Genomic DNA, 17,210 nt, shown 5'->3' with positions numbered 1-17,210 from the left:
TTCCCAAACATTTGAGCTCTGCTACCCACCTTGTGTTCTGTGTGGGTGGGTTGCAATCCAATGCTAAAAGCTGCGAAAAAGCCTTACCTTGGGAGTCCCTGGAAGCTGTTTCTTGGTTGTACCTGCCCACAACCCATTCCATTGGCTTCTGCCTCCTGGTCTCAGAATGCCTCCTGGACACAACCGCGGAAGTCACTTCTGCAAAACAGAAATCACTTCCAGTTCCACCTGGGAGCCATTCTGAGGATGACAGAGGTCAATGGAGTGGGATGGGGGCTGGAAAGATCCAGAAGTGACCTCCAAGAACTTTAAGTAAAGTTTCATTTGTGTAGTATTGAGCATTTAGTCACAACCCACCACACACTGGATCATAACTCACTGGTGGGTCACAACCCAGAGTTTGGGGGATGCTACATATAGAATATGTAGTATTATATATAGCAGGGACGTTCAATCTTTTTTTGAGTTTGCACATAACTTTCTAGCTACCACTGTCACCAGAAACAGATGCTGCATGCAGAAATAGAAGTGGATCACTCCTTTTTGACCCTCTAATAAGGAAGAAACTTCTCCACTTCTTGCTACTTCCTGCTTGTTCTTCCACCCGGAATTGCCCAACTCACGTGGATCTTTTACAGTGTTAAGTCACCCACATAGTCACACCTTGCTGCTGATGGTCTGAAATCTCACCCACCTTTACTTTTTATCAGGTCAGGTCAGGTCAGGCACAGCAGTGGTATGTAGTCCCTGTGGACGTGGGGAAAAGCACTAGTTGAAAAGCACTGCTATATAGTATGCATAGTTGTCTTTTTACTAGCACACACAGGCATACTTCAGTCTTGGAAGACTGTGGTATCACACTCTGAATAGTGGTTCGGGAACAGAGTGTCCTCTGTGTCTTTTTACTAGGTACAACAGAAATTCAAATTTTTTCCAGCACTTTAAGGTCAGTAGAATCAACTAAATTTGAAGTTCTATACAGCTATTCCTCTAGCATAGGGGTGCCCAAACCCCGGGCCTGGGGCCACTTGCGGCCCTCAAGGCCTCTCAATGCCGCCCTCAGGGAGACCCCCGTCTCCAATGAGCCTCTGGCCCTCTGGGGATTTGTTGAAGCCTGCACTGGCCCAATGCAACTTCTATCAGCGTGAGGGTGACTGTTTGACCTCTCGTGTGAGCTGTGCGATGAGAGCTCCCTCCACTGCTTGCTCTTTCATGTCTGTGATGCAGCTGCGGCCGCAAAGGAAAGGCCAGCTTTCCTTTGTGCAAGGCTTTTTATAGGGATTGAACTATTGCAAGACCTTCACTCATTCATATAAGTTCATCTTTAATATATTCATTTATGTAAACTTATGTAAATTTATTCAAATTTTAAATGTAAATTAATTCTTTTTTTCCCCACAGCCCCTGACAGTTTCAGAAAGCTAATGTGGCCCTCCTGCCAAAAACTTTGGACACCCCTGCTCTAGCATCACACTGCTTTATCAAGCTCACAGTGCAATGTTTTTCTAAAACATTTTAATCTTTTATAGGAGCGCAGACTTTGGTTTGCAAAATCATAGGAAAATTGTCCCTTGTAGTCAACTTCAGCTAATGCTTGTCTTCAGCAGTTTAATGTGAAAAAATTGAACAAACAATAAAAAAACTACCTTTATTTTTTCTTCTTCATCCATTACATATTTTAAACAGGGATGTATTTTATTATTCAGACATTCAGGAAATGTTGTTTTCATTAGTTTAGACAGGGGAAAAGCATATAAATGCAAACGTTGTTGGCTTAACCTGAACATAACTGCATAACTGACTACTGACCAAGTTGCATGTTGCTAGGACAAGGTGCTCCTTAGCAGTAAAATGGAGTACTTAAAAATATTGCTAAATAGCAATGTCTAGATTCTGGTCTTTGCAGTAAACAAACAGGTTTTGTTTTTATTTAATCTTCAAGTCCATAATTGGATTAATATACACACTGTTATGTGTAAGGAGCTCAGATCATATAAACACTGTACAGGCCAAAGAAACCCTTGAGAATGACACTGAACAGGTGTATGGTAAGATACTGCATGTATTTACAAACATTATGGAGAAAGAAATTTGGTCAAATACTGCAAAGAAAGTGTTCACATTAGGATGGCCAAGTTAATCATCTACCTCTCCACTCAAATAAAAATAAAAAAATATTTATAGTCTCCTTGAGAGTTTAAGACATTATCAATAATACAAACAGGTAGAGTGGAAACTTTTGGCCAAGTCATATACTTTATGCTTTTTTAAGTCAGGTTCAAGCTTTTAGATCAAGGATTTACTAAAGTCATTAACAGCAACTGTGACAAACAATGACCAGCTTTACACAATGTGTTCATATGTGCGCCTAATTTGAGACAATGCACTGCACTTTTGGCTGTTAAGAAAAAAAATAAATTATAAAACAATCCCTGTAAATGCAATAATGAATTCAAAGGTGTGCATTTATCCATTTTAATACACATTTTGAATGTTACACAAGAGATTAAAAATAAATAAGTATGCCAAAAGGCATGCACTGATAGACAAAGTTATTAAAAGTTAGCTCTAGGAGGCTATCTTTAAAAGAAGACATACACAATTTGAATTTTGGTCAACAAATCTGTCCAGCCATTTTCCTTCCTTTATTCCAACTCCTTATGATACTGGCAGCTAAAACATGACAAAAGCACACCTCTGTCATTATGGCTTTAAATGAAGCAGATCTGAAAAAAATGGAAAGGGCTGCCTTTTCTACTGAACAGTTCGTTCATAATACAGGCACTTCAAGGAACTATGGGGAAAGTACCTGACCAATCCTATCCACTGTGTCTTAGAAGAGTTGCAATGTTCTGCCAAAAGGTAAGAAATTCCAAAAACCCCAGCAGTGATCAGGACCTACAGGCAAGCATTCACTAAAGGCAGTTTTAAATCCAACCCATTTCCACTGCTTGTCTTATCAAATAGCAATTTGATACATGGCACATCCAGACCATCATTTTTAAAGATGTCATTCAGCAGTAGCTTTAGATGGGAAAATTTTGGATTTAATTCCCATTCCACTAATCCACATTCACAGTTATTTCCTTGTAGTGTGTGTGTTTTACAACCCCGAAGCATCTTTCTGTCGACATTTCAGCCTTGGTGTCAATCATAACTGGAAGCACAACTTGCATTATACAAAACATTTTGTATTTCAGTACAAGCACTATTGCCACTTCTACTACACAGCATCTCAATTAGAGGCACAACAAAAGCAGATTTTTGAAACCCAGATTTTACTGACAATGATTCACCCCCTTCCCCCAGAAACTATAGCACTTAGATTCTTGTCATCAGATGGCTCCTCATCTTGCTTCTGTCTCAGTACCACTGCGCAGTGACTGTACCATGTTTTCCGATAGGATTTAATGGTAATGATTTGCAAATGCAGTACCATCAAAGCAATGCAGGGCAAAAAGGTCAATGCAGGTGTTACTGACAAAAGAAATCTTAAAGCAAGACTTATTTTAAATGCTTGGGAAGTTAGGCTATCATTTGCATTGTTCTCTTGAATATCAACTGCTTTCAGTATGGCATCACAAAACCTCAGCACATGCCAGCTTATTAAATATCTGGTCTTCAGCTAATACACTGCTAATGTTTTCTATGACAGTTTAGTTTGCTGAGGAAAGAGCAGCATTTGTTTTTCATTCGTCCAGTCTCTTAGCGGTCAAGTACTCATGTTGACCCAGCTTTAAAGCTTCCAGAAGAGATGATCCAAACTAAAATGTGAATGTCGGACAACCAATCCAAAGCATGTATGACGACCTTCTCACTGGAGGAGGGGTGTCAGAAAAACGTGGTCACTAAGAAAGATGACTTGTCACGAGATAGCAGATGAGCAAGTAAATAATTCCCCAGGGTCTGCCTTCCTCCAAAGTCATTTGTGACGCTGAATGGTTTTCCTTTTCCTTCGCTTGAAAAAACAGCAGCACCTGCAATTGTAACAAACAACCCATTATATGTACAGAAAGAATAAAGACATCTTAATATAGATCAGGTCCTATTCTAAATATGAAATGAAGGATTTTTTTAAGGCCAAGGCATGTAAATAAATTATATTAACTGACTGCAAACAAAAGTTAACAAACTTCAAATACATCACACTATCTTTGAGATATCTATATAGACAGTCCAGTAAACATTGTCTATACAGGTTACATGTGTAGATGATGTTCCTCAACATCAGGCTATACTATCTGTAAAAAAGCAGGGAATATCCGTTTCATTCGATGCACACATAAGTCTACCTAGGTATGATAATGTCACCAACCCCCACCTGAACTTTTGCTCGTAAGAGCTTAATTGTTTTGTGGTTTGCTTTTTTTTTCAAAGATTTTTTTGATAAATCTGAAATTTATGGTTTCCAGGTGTTCTGAAAGTACTATGTGGCTAAAACTGGAATATTATGTAGAAACGTCTTTTGCATGGTTTATCTTTATGTAGTTGAGGAATATTGGTCTGGCTTCTTGTGAAGTATCTAATCCCACCAATAAGCTCAACTGAGACATGCTGAATGAAGAACATAGCAATAGGATGTTGTTACCAGGCAACAATGCTCATTATTAGACTACTCAAGTGTAACACTGGATATGGGTTAGACAGCGTCCCTGTTCGAGCATAAGAACATAAGAAGAACCCAGCTGGATCAGGCCAAGGGTTCATCTAGCCCAACTTCCTGTATCTCACAGTGGCCCACCAAATGCTTCAGGAAGCACACAAGACAACAAGATAGGCTACTCTAAAACTTGGAGGTTGCATATTGTCATCATGGTTTGGAACCTGTGATAGACATTTCCTCCATAAGTCAGTACAAACCTTTTTTTAAGAGATCTAGATCAGTGCCATCACAACATCATGTGGAAAGGTATTCCACAGATTACCTTGGGAAAGAAATCTTTTCTTTTGTCTGTTATAACAGTGGATGTCCCCTGGTTCTGGTGTTGTGCAAGAGGGAGAAGAACTTCCCTCTCTTTAGCAGTTCTAAATATTGCAAAGTAGAGCACATCTTCAGATTTTTCTGAAAACATCAAAGTACCTTATATTTTGACGTGTATATTGAATGTGTGTGTATATACACACATGTATGAGTTACAATAAAAACCTGAAACCCATTCTTACTATTTCTGACTGGTTTCCAAGTATTGCCTAGTCAAAACTAGAAAGGACCATGCTTGATAGAAAGAACTAGCTCCAGCTAGGAAAAACCAATTTTTGCTACCTTGCTAACATCTGAAGGCAACTGGAGTGTCTGGCTTTCCCCTCGTCAGAACTAGCTGTTCACAAAAGATGCAATAGTTTCCAGTTCTGATTAGGAGATACTAGAAAGCTCTACAAACCTTGAATGCTGCTCTGAGGTTTTGACAATTCAGCTTTGACAATTCAGAACTAATTTCTCCTGACAGGCAAGGTACTTTCTACTTCTTCCTAGGCAATACTAGAAATTTCAGACAACATCCAAAGTTTCCAGTTTTTACTAGCTAGCACTAGTAATGACAGATTTCAGGTCTTCACTGTAACAAGAACCACAAAAGTGAAAAATATTTAAAAATTAATATTATGTAAGGTCTCTGAATGCCTAACTGCTCCTACTGTCTAAAATCTTGCAAAGTTCAATCATGGCAGGCTTCATATGGGAGGATGACCTGTATGTGTGAATCTGTGATCAATAAGACTCTTTCTAAAAAAAAGACACTAGGGACCTAATGTTTCCTGATCTTGTCTGATCTTGGAAGCTAAGCAGGGTCAAGCCTGGTAAGTATTTGGATGGGAAACCGCTTGGGAATACCGGGTGCTGTAGGCTTGTACCATAGACTTTCGAAACTGAAGGTTGCCAACCATATATGCTCAATACCACAGGACTAAATCTTTACTGATTTCGTCAGAAGGTAAAGTATGTAGCCTCGAACAGTTTGGGCGTTATAAAAATGCTAAAATTAGCACCTTGAACTACAACTGGTAAAAACCACTGTAGACCACCACCTCAACACAAGGGAAAAAAATATCAATGAGTAACCTGCTTCTTGGGATTTAGAGGCACCAAGGCCTGCATCTTGTCTGGATTCAGTTTAAGTGTTTTGTGCCCAATCCAGTTATGTCATGGACCCCAAACACAGAACCAGTGGTTGAAAAATAAACTAGACGTGGATGTCATTAATATACTGATGATACCTCATACCAAATATCCAGACAATTACCATTAGTTTAATATAGATGCTGAACAAAAAGATAGAGCAGTGGTTCTCAAACTTTTTAGAGGCCCTAGAGCAATGATTTTCAACTTCTTTTGTCTTGCGGCACACTGACAAGGTACTAAAATTGTCAAGGAACACCATCTGTTTTTTGACAAGGAACACCATGTTCCTTATGGGAGGGCTCACATTTCCCAATGGCCCTACTAATAAATGACCCTCCCCTGAACTCCCACAGCACACCTGCAGACCATTCGTGACACACCAGTGTGCCATGGCACAGTGGTTGAAAATGGCTGTCCTAGAGGCTGCTGCCTGATTTATACATGCCAAATGGTATGGCTGTAATAGTGATCAGATAACAGTGCTCACCCCAAGTAGCAACTTGTTTAACCCTTGTTGCACATAGCCTCATCTGCCCTGCTAGTTTCACAAATCACCAAAAATTGGGTCATGAGCCACTGATGGTTCTGGACCCACAGTTTGAGAACTACCAAAATTAGAGTCTAACACAAGCCTGCTCTCAAGGAGACAAGTTGAAATCCCTGTTTTTTACAATCAAATACACAAACACTGCACAACTGCTAGCCACTGACACAAAAAGTAAAACCCTCTGTACAAAAAAATAGAAAAATGGTCAGGGCAGATGGAGCAGTCTTTCCTTTAACCATGTTTAACAGGCTAGGAACAGGCCACTCATCGTGCACCGATTCTTCCCAGCAACCCCCTACCAGAACATGAATTCCTTCTGCCCATTTATCCATGGTTAAGAACAACAAAGCAAGTTGCCTTATATAGCACAATACTAATGGCCCTTCTAGCTCAGTACTATGGAAACTGACTAGCAAGAGCTCTCCATTGTTTCAGAGGTTAATCTTTCTCAGCCCTACCTAGAAATGCAGGAGTTGAATCTGAGAGCTTCTGCAGGCAAAGCATATCCTCTACACCAGTTTTCTTCAAACTCCCCCCCCCCACAACCCAGTGCAATATCACATACCCACATTATCCCATTCCTCTGCTGAAAATGGCTGACATGTAATATAAAGTAACAGTAAAGCTAATTTATAGCTTTTGATTCAGTCAGAACATACAGTATTAATTTAAGGAGATTCTTTATAATTACAGGCATCCCCCCCCCGTATCTGCAGATCCAGTATTACTCATTATCTTCATTTTTCTTTAGTACTGGTTGAAGCATGGATGTTTCTTGCTTAACAGAAAAACATTCTTGCTTAACTGAAGAATGTGACATGCAGGCAGGCAGCCTGCAAGCTAGAGGAACACAGCTAGAGAATTAATAGGTAGCTTCCTGTTAACATTCTGTTAGTTTCCTCCCTGTAGTGTGCAAGCTGCCTGCCTGCATATCACATTCTCCAGTTAAGCAAGAATGTGTGGAGGGGGGGCGTGGCTGCTATTTATACAGGGTTCCTCCATATTCATGGTTTTTAGTAACTACAGAGGGTGCCCCAGAACAGAACCTCCACGGATAAGGGGGGATGCCTGTAATCAAACCAAATAAAACGATTTAAAATTTACCCATTTCTGGGTCTGGTCAAGTTTGGGATATGTGAAGCAGTTAGCAATTCAATACCCTCTCTCACATATCCTTAGCTGAAAAACTGCTTTAACCTTAGCTTAAAACTACTACTTAAAGAGAAGCTTGCCCAATATCCTTCGCTTAAAAATACTTTTTCAATAAATACCTAATAATGAAAAGGTAAAAGGCAGCAAGGGCGCAATCCTAACCCACACTGGAGCAGGCAAGCCAGGAGGCTTGCTCTGCATCCAAAGTGGGACTGCAGCGAGCAGCGGCTCAGCCACAGGCAAGGGGAAGCTCTTCCCCTTACCCGTGGGTAAGGGCTGCACGCCCCTATGGGTCTCCTCGGACCTGCGCCACCTCCGGAAGTGGCACAAGTCTGAGGAGAGCGGAGTGGCTTGAAGCAGCTCCGCTTGCCCCGGGGACAAGGGTTGGGATCCGGCATAACCGCCAGGTACCAGCCCCGCCCCCGGGCCCACCAGCCCCCCACCCAGTAATGCTCCCTCCTGCCCCTCCCCACGCCTACCTTTGCCGCTTATGTCGGCGCGCATGCGCTGACACAAGCGGCGGCACAAGAGCACAAGAGGCTTCTGCTTCCGTCCGCGCGTTGGTGCAAACATGCTTTACGGCACATTTGCAACCCTCCAGGGCCACCTATACTGGCATAACTGCTGGTTAGGATTGCACCCTACGTTATATAGTAAAAAATGATAATTGTAAATATTATAGGTACAAAGGCAACTAATATTTGAGTGAACTAGTCACAAAAACTTGATTTGCTGGTGTATTACTATATATAAATATAAATACACACACGATTCCTATATATATATATAGGAATCGTGTGTGTATTTATATTTATATATAGTAGTACACCAGCAAATCAAGTTTTTGTGACTAGTTCACAAAACTATATATATATATATATATATATATATATATATATATATATATATATATATATATATATATATATATATAAACTCCAATATATATAAATTGGAATCGTCATGGGCCATGTGTGGCTGTGGATGGTCTGTCTCCCAAGCACTCCCCTACAGACTATCAAAGAGAACAGAATGGACCACCCAGACACAGTTGACACTTAAGTGGTTGTGACTGCGGGCAGCGTCCACCCTCTTTGGTAGCCTGTGGGAGATAGCTTGCTCGACAAGACATTGAAAGTGGTCAAAGGGTGATTTTTTTCCCCTGAAACCTCGCGGACCACTTCTCGGTCTCACAGACCACAGGCTGAGCGACAACAATCCCCAAGTTATTACATAAGGATTACATCAGCAATTCCATTAATAGGTGTAAACTGTTTTGTAAACCAACATTCTGAAACCAGTTCCAACTCAGTCCAAACCATGGTTAATAGCAGTAAAAATCAGCTAAAGAAGGTGGGGGAGGCGGACTTCACATTCCAAATTCCTTAACCATGACTAAAGGTCAGGTCCCAAATTCTTTGCCCCAACACCGTGGATTAAACAGGCTGTAAAACATTTTTCCTAGTAAACTAATCTCTGAAATTATTCTTAAATTGATAGACTATTTAACAAGACCTCCTAATAAAAGGACAACACTGCAGAACTGAACATGAGATTGACACAAATTCCTTCACCAACTAACAATATACTCTGAGCAAGTACATGGTTCAGAACAGATTGAAAATTGACTTGATCACTTCAAAATAATCTCCACACAATCACTAGTAGCCAAGTGACGTGTTCTTCATTGAACAGCCACTAGAGGCCCTCGTCTTCATACATACTACACACTATTTCCAGGTGTTTTACTGTATGTGTTTCCTGTGAGGAAAATATTTCAAGTCTATAAATGTACAACAGATATGCACTTAAACTGTTATGTGAAAACATTTAGAGTCTACATTAACTTATTTTGTCAGGGTACCAAAGACTATAAAATGTTTCAAAAAATTACTGTGTGAAAAATAGCAATTGACTAATTTCAGGGCTTCTGCTATGACAGCACTTACTTAGGATTAACTACATAATATAGTAAACATTTAATTATGTACCCACACCTTGTTTTTCCTTTAGAAATAACCATCTGCAGGGACTTGATCTAGAACAGCACCACGGCACACCGAGAGGAAGGTTTGCTCCCTTTCCTTGCAGTTTTCAGGTTGAGCATTGTAGCCCCCATCCCAAAGCTACTTGCCAGCAAATCTCTAACTGTACTAAGTGACACCTTTAGGGACCAACAGCTTCAAGAGTGAAATTTTTGATCGTAAAATTGTATGTAAAGGAAAAGGGTCACAGTCACTCTTCCCAGTGCACTGCACTCCTGATCCAGATTAGACTCCCCACAACAGCTGTTTCTAAAGACAAGAGAGTGCTAGAAATGCTGACATCTTCATGTATTATCTAGCTTGACACTAGGCAAGAATATTTTTAGCCAAGGTAAACATGATGTCACTGACCTACAATGTAGTCTATTTAACCATCTCTCCACTACCCGCCTACAACAGGAACTGTCAAAGCGTGTTCAGTTTGAGGACTAAGACTTAAGGCATGGGAAAGGAAATTCCTCTTCTCCCAACTCCTCTAACTTTGACCTTTCCATCTTTCACTTTTAAGATGTGACTGCGCTACAAGATTTCCCAGTTCTATTTTACAGACTTTTTTCTCACTGCTTGCAGCAACTTTGACTTCCGTTGTCTACTTGTTCTCATGCACATTTGCTCCTCTCTTAGGATTACACTCATCAGATGTGCTGGGAGAAATCAGATAGTTTTCCCCAAAAAGAATATTCCTATACAACTGCAGAGCATGATTGTCCCGGTCATCGTTTGAAATCTAGGAAATATACTTCCAAGATACAAAACTACAGGGCTGCAAACCAGATGGAAGACACACTCATCAGCTACACACGAGTCAACCTTTTGTTCTGGGGAAGGCAAAAGATAAGATATTTGAAGGGCACAAGGACATTGGGGCAAGAGACTTCTAGTATGAATGCAACATTTGTCTCTACATATCTTGTGCAGCAACACAATGCTGAAATTTAACCAAGAGTTTTCCGTACCATGATTAGACTGGTCCCTGGCTGTGTCTTATGCAAATATCAGAGCAAACATTAATGCTTGGGTAAAACAACCCTCTTTTAACACTAACTTTCCTTCTATATTTTCTCACAAAATCAAACTGGGGAACTATAATGCAACCATAACAACTTTGACACACCACATTTTCTGCTATCAAAATGACAACTGAAGTTTTATAAAACTCAGCAAGTTCTATCCATTTCATGCATATGTTTGCCATGTTTGGGGCCACAGAGAAACAGCTGGTTGCCATTCCTCAGCCCTCCTCCTCTGTCATATGATCGTACACATTCACTGTCAAAACAGAAGAGTGTGTGACTGCTATTTCACAGAGCGAGCTCACTTGGAGAACAAGCCTGCCCATTGCTCTGGCAACTGAGCTATTCTGGCAATGCTGCAACCCACTCTTTGGGTTGTTAGACTTGTAGAGTGGCAAAGTTTGGGCTGAGGGGCAAAGCAGGGCCTAAATGTTCTCCTGATGGCAGCTGCTATTATCTCCTCCTTCAGGCCTGGCATCAGGAGTTGGTGAGAAATTATCTGTTGGTGCATGGATGTCAACAAATGTGAATGCAGGGCCAATAACTATTTTCAAGATAGGAATGATCATAAGAAACTTCAACATGTGTAGAAATCCACCTACAATACGTATTCTAAGTGGCATCCAGTTCCAGTTCCAGTTCCAGTTCTATAAAAATAAACTGGTGACAAACTGCAAGAATCATGGAAGCATCATATAGCTAAGAAATCCAATTATGAGAGTGTTTTTGATCACATTTCTGTGGGTGTTGGACTGTACTATTGAGAATATCAATGAATGGAGGAAGCAAGGGAAAAAGATTACTAGAAGAAAGGAAAAGACCAAGACATAGGTGCCATAATTTCAAGACAGAAGAACAAAGAAAAAACTGAGAAGGGGAAGAAGAATTAGTCCTTTGTCCTTGCATTGCTATCTGTCTTTCCTTCTCACACATATGCCCCAAAATGTGGACCCAAGTGTTTATCTTCTACTTTCAACCTCTTCTTTCTTACTTTCCCATTTCACCCCACATAACTGTGGGCAGTGGAAAAATGCATCAACAACTGGCATCAGCTAAGCTGAACTGCTGCTTGCCTTGAAAGTACAAATATAGAGCCACCAGACAATCAGCAAGGACTTGGACCTCGAAAAGGACATACTGCTACAGTTACCCTGGAATCAAGGACTTCAGTTATGCCCCGGGGGTGAACACAAAACAGCAGGACGAACATACAGTCAGTCACCTGTATGAACCAAAACCCTGCTACTCTTTTTGCTGAAATCAACTGCTAAGCCAACTGTCATAAAGAGCAAAGGGAGTTTGGATTGCATTAGAAGGAACATACAAAGGCCTGTTGAGGTTTGTGCCCCAGGAATTCAATCCACTATGTGACTTGGGGCAAAGAGCACCATTAGTTTGCAGCAGATGCTGAAACTGAGCTACCAGGAAAGAACATCACAGAAGGCATATCTTCTTGACAACCTGCCCGCCCCCAAAAGAGCCCTGCCACTCTTCTCAACATTAAGGAGTGTACAAACACTCCACTTTAATACAGGTAATAAGACAAACAGACACTTAGGAAGAGAAAATGATGGGCTGTAAAGAATTGAGAGATGCAATGAAAGAGGGCAAGGAAACAAATCATATGAGATATCTACACAATAATGTAATGTTGAAGTCCAATACTTGAAGTCTATCCCCCCTCCCCACACACACATGTACGTTACAGCCACGAAAAAATATTTCTGGTTTTTTTTATTATCTATTTAAAACCACTACTAACACCCTAACCATGTTTGCACTGTTTGAATAATTTTGTCTACACTTAAATGGGCATGCTACACAAAGATGCAGGGCTGGGTCGTATCCCAGGTTATCTTTCTGCTTGCATATATGGATTTGCAGTCGCAAAGTGATCTCACAAAGTTGCTATACACAAAAATGTGAATGGAATCCTGACTAGGCTTTGCATGTGGTGATGCACAACAAGTTATTGGTGAACATAAATTCATTGTTGTGCAAGATCTTCTGCATACACATATACAACTGCACAAGGAAAAATGCCAAATGCCACTATACTTCCACATGCATTCCTCAGAATAAAACCCATTGTCATGTGGATGCTTTATCCTAGCAACAGTAACTGGGGTGCCAAGAACCTTTACAGAAAAGCAGACATGTAAGATAGTTATCTGCAAACACACAGCCATTAGTAGAAGACTAGTAGAAGACTTGGTGCCTTACTGTCCTATTTACACAAATGCTAGTTCTGAAATATTCTTCCTAAATCAGAGTAGAAATCAGAGTTCATATTTTTAAAACTTACACTTTCTTCATGCAAATTAATTGCAGAAATTTTATACTGTGCGTGTCAATGAATTTTAATTTATGGCTTTACCAACATGTTTTGCATTAATTTGGTAATTACCATAGCCTGTATTTAATTACAAATATAAATTGGCTGTTACTTAAGACTTAAACTTTGAGAGGCCTCATATAGACTAGTCTTGCAAAAACAGCAAGCTAGGAAAGCTGGACAAGTTCTTCCACTCTTCAGGAAAAAAATGCTTATTTAGTTAATGTCAAAACTGACCTACAGAAAAATCAAATTTTAAGTCAAGATTGCATAGTGTTCATATTCAGAGCTGAACACAATCACTGTGGTCAAGAAACGCACACAGGTGTAAATTTGAGGGGAGCAATTATTTACACATTCAGCTATGAGTTAGCAAAAAATCACCAATGACTAACAATTTAGATATGTGCAAAGATCTGCTCTAATTTAGTGGCATTCAAAAGTTTTAATTTATGATGTTAGGATATTACTGTGAATGTTAAAATATCATAATACTGTTTTCTTGTCAAAATGAAACACCAGTGGGTAAAACTGTAGAGAAACACTGATATTAAAGCATCGGTTTAGAAATATTAGATAAAATGTACACCAAGACTATAACACTTTAAAAAAAGGATTGAAGCAGGCAAAAGTGCTCCTCAATAAGCTAGCAATTTTTCCCTCATATTAGAAAATACCCATAGTTATAAAAGAATATAAAATTATTTTGTGCTAGTTTTCCAATTGTACTTTGTTCTTTAGATTTGAAAAAGCTCTGGAGCCATTTCTGCCTGCCTGCACTTTAGAACTCACCACATGTTCAACACTTTCTGGCAGCTAATACAAAGAAAATACAAGGAGGAGAGAAAGAATCAGAATGTCATACTTGCAAAAGGACTGCATCTGCATACACAACATTGACAAACAGCCCAATCCTACCCCCATCCCCACCATCGTATGGAGCTGCACCAAAACAGACACTGCAATGTATGCTATGGTGGGGGGAGTCAATTGGGAAATATTTTCTTTTACCCTTCCATAAGCTCCTTGAAGGCCAATGGGTCTGTACAGACCTGCACCAGCTCTTTATTAGGTCGGAAGAGGCAAAGGCGGTGGGTTGGGAGGCTCTAGAAGGGGTAGCATATGGTGCAAGTCACTCACACCGACATACACCCCCTCCGACCTCCAACACGCCGCTTTCCTTCCCCCCAACTTACCAATGTTGGCAGGGCCTCTCCTGGCCACTGCCACATGTGGGGTTTTCCTTGTTGTCTGTGGCAGTAGCCCAGAAGAGCATGGATACATGCACTACTGTAACACATGCAACGATGTAAAGTGCGCTCCACCATGAGAACAGTTGTTCTGGTGGCAGGGTAATTCAACATAACTGGGCTGTAAGTTATCATGGCACCAATACCATAACTTGCAACAATTAGTTAAATTAGTTATATAAATATATGTATTAGCAATTATAAGTATTATAAGTATTAAATTATTTCTGTACAATATTTAACTTGCAATCTAAGCACCTTCCTTAGACAACACCTGATCATTCAATAAATATAATGCTCTTGACTTGTTCCACAGCATCCAAGATTTCTTCTGTTTTTAAAAATATGGTGCATGATTCTTCTGTACTGTTGCTAGATTTGTTTCCCAACATGTTTCAGCGCAAACCTTTATCAAGGCAACAGCGAATTCCTTTATAAATCAGCTCAACGTGGTATTAGCACATGGCACTAGTTTTATTGAGTTGGCTTATAAAGAAATCAAATATTCCTTTGATAAAGATTTATACTGAAATGTCCTAGGAACACCTAGCAGCTTATCCTATCCATGCATGTGCTACAAGTTTCTGCTGTCCATTTCTTTCACTTGTTGTCGGGCAAGATTCTTTCCTATATGAGTATTCCATGCCCGTGTGTGAAGTTATCCTCATAATAGTCCTGTTACTTCCTTTTCGTGCCCTAGGACACACACATCTAGTAACTTAAGAGTATAGGTTAAAACAGTGCTATTCAAACTGGGGCGTCATGATGCCCCAGCCTGAGGGCCCTGGTCCCTGCCCCTTAGAGGGCAGCCTAGAGGCGGGGGGAAGGCAGCGGCACGATCCCCAGGATCACTTTCGCAGGGGCAGGGCGCAATTGCTCCACATCCACTTTGCCTGCTGCAGGGAGCCCTGCCAGAAGTTGCACAGGGCTCCCCGCACCCCAGGGAGCTGCAAGGAGGCTTGGGTAAGTGCACCCAAGTCCCTGCAGCCTCGAGTGGCACAATCCTGGGGATCGCGCCGCTGCCTTCCCCCTGCCCCCGCTGCCTCCTCCCCCACCCCTGCAAAGACTTACTGGCTCTCAAACTCTCCCAGAGAGTTTGAGAACCACTGGATTAAAGTGGTAACATGGGAGATGAGCAGACCTCTAGTCCCAATAGCATCCTTGTGTGCTTTGGATGAGTGTGGGGCTGAGAGGATAAAACAAGGCTGTACTGAGCCCTAACAGGATCCTTTTTCATATAGGAAGAATGCCCTTCTAGAAAAGGATTATGACCTTGAGATTTTTTTAGTTAGAATTTTTCAATTGGACAAGTGACAAAAAAAAGCAGAGCTTCTATTTCAAGCACCTTTCATTCTCAAACACTCAAACCATGAGACAGTGCCAATGGAAAAATACTAGCATTTCCTTATTTGTCACTGTGAGGACCAGTGTTATTTGTACCACATGGGAAGTATGATGGCATAAATGCGCCTAATGGGACTTTACCAATTTTACAGAAGCACAATATGGCCCCTATAACCCTGTCAAGCCCAGTATTTGTTTTCTTCACTCTTTCCTGCCATTTTGGAAACAACGGTGCACTTGACAGGAATACAGTTGATGAAGGGATGACTTCCAGGATCACACCTTCAAAATACTTCCTTATGGCATCTCCAAATTGGTTTGAGCACCAAAAAAAGGAATCTGCATTGCCTCACAGTACAGCTAGCCCTGTACCCCAACTCTTAACTTACTACTTCCATTACAAGTGCTCAGAATACTGTGCTATAGATGCTACATGAAAGAGGAGAGCATTACACTTCGTGGGGTTTTCAATTGTCTGAAAAAACCAATAGGTTTTAACGGTAAGAAACCATTTTGTTGGCTGCTGTACAAAGAGTACTTCCTTTTACAAGGCACTTTCTTTTACATGGAAAGCAGTTTGTAATTTGCCAGTTATAGTCAAGATCTGAAAAGAAGGAGCACCACAATTGAAAAAGATATATGGAATAACTGGCAGAAACATACATTGTAGCATCAACACATGATTTAAAGACAATACGTACTTTGTTTCATCCATTACTTCTACTTCTGTAGGGGCTGTGATAGGTGCATTTGAACGACCTGCAGTAGGATCATCAGTGTTCAGTTCACCATTTGTAGAGCTTACAACCTGCAATTATAAACATTTGCAAAGATTATGCAATAGCAAATGACCATATTTATTGCCTATAGTTTCATAGCATTCCAAAGAGCTGCAATTATTATTTACTGTATTTTTATCCCACCTTTCTTCCCCTGAGGAGATCCAGTGCATATATTAAGGTGTTAGTTCAGAAGCTATTTCCTATTCAAGACTCATGCATAGCTATACTAATGATTCTCCAACTGCTTGTAGAAAAAAGCCATCTATAAGAGGTGGGATATTCATTTTTCAAACAACAACATCTAAATGCAGAACTACTATTTTCAGAACTCACTACAGTTTGGCAAGAACGTGGTGTGATTTTGAAATGAACTATCTTTGCACTATTATAATGAGGAGCGATAGATTGAAATGCCACATGGGTAAAATTAAGTTAAATTTTGCTAAAAGCGAACAGTATACAAATGCACAACGAACTAGGAATATCCTGTGAAGATATCTGTCCAGGAAAAGTGTAATGTAAGGGAAGAACTCAAGTAGTGTAGTGCAGCACTTCATTCATCAAATCTTTTCTAACCAGACCAAATGTATATAACCCTTTTCATTAAGTAGCAAGTGGTACTAT

General features: G+C 40.4%; 1 protein-coding gene across 4 annotated transcripts in view; it reads right to left on the bottom strand.

Annotated features, from left to right (window-relative positions):
* Nucleotides 1–1,634: 1,634 nt before the first annotated feature.
* The window catches only part of CSNK1G3 (casein kinase 1 gamma 3), an 83,982-nt gene continuing 68,406 nt past the window's right edge, over nt 1,635–17,210 (bottom strand). For 3 of the 4 annotated variants that reach the window (XM_066614011.1, XM_066614013.1, XM_066614012.1), the window contains exons 13-15: nt 16,506–16,612; nt 14,003–14,026; nt 1,635–3,977 (exon numbers count right to left, since the gene is read on the bottom strand). In XM_066614011.1, the coding sequence (XP_066470108.1) occupies nt 3,923–3,977; nt 14,003–14,026; nt 16,506–16,612 (186 nt within the window). In that variant the 3' untranslated portion in view covers nt 1,635–3,922. The remainder of the gene's footprint in view (nt 3,978–14,002; nt 14,027–16,505; nt 16,613–17,210) is intronic. The other variant, XM_066614014.1, reaches the window with a different exon arrangement.

This window comes from Tiliqua scincoides, chromosome 2 (genome assembly GCF_035046505.1).
Source record: "Tiliqua scincoides isolate rTilSci1 chromosome 2, rTilSci1.hap2, whole genome shotgun sequence".
Classification (NCBI taxonomy): Eukaryota; Metazoa; Chordata; class Lepidosauria; order Squamata; family Scincidae; genus Tiliqua; species Tiliqua scincoides.
Note: the sequence above shows the minus strand (reverse complement) of the source record. Positions and strands in the feature narration are given on the sequence as shown.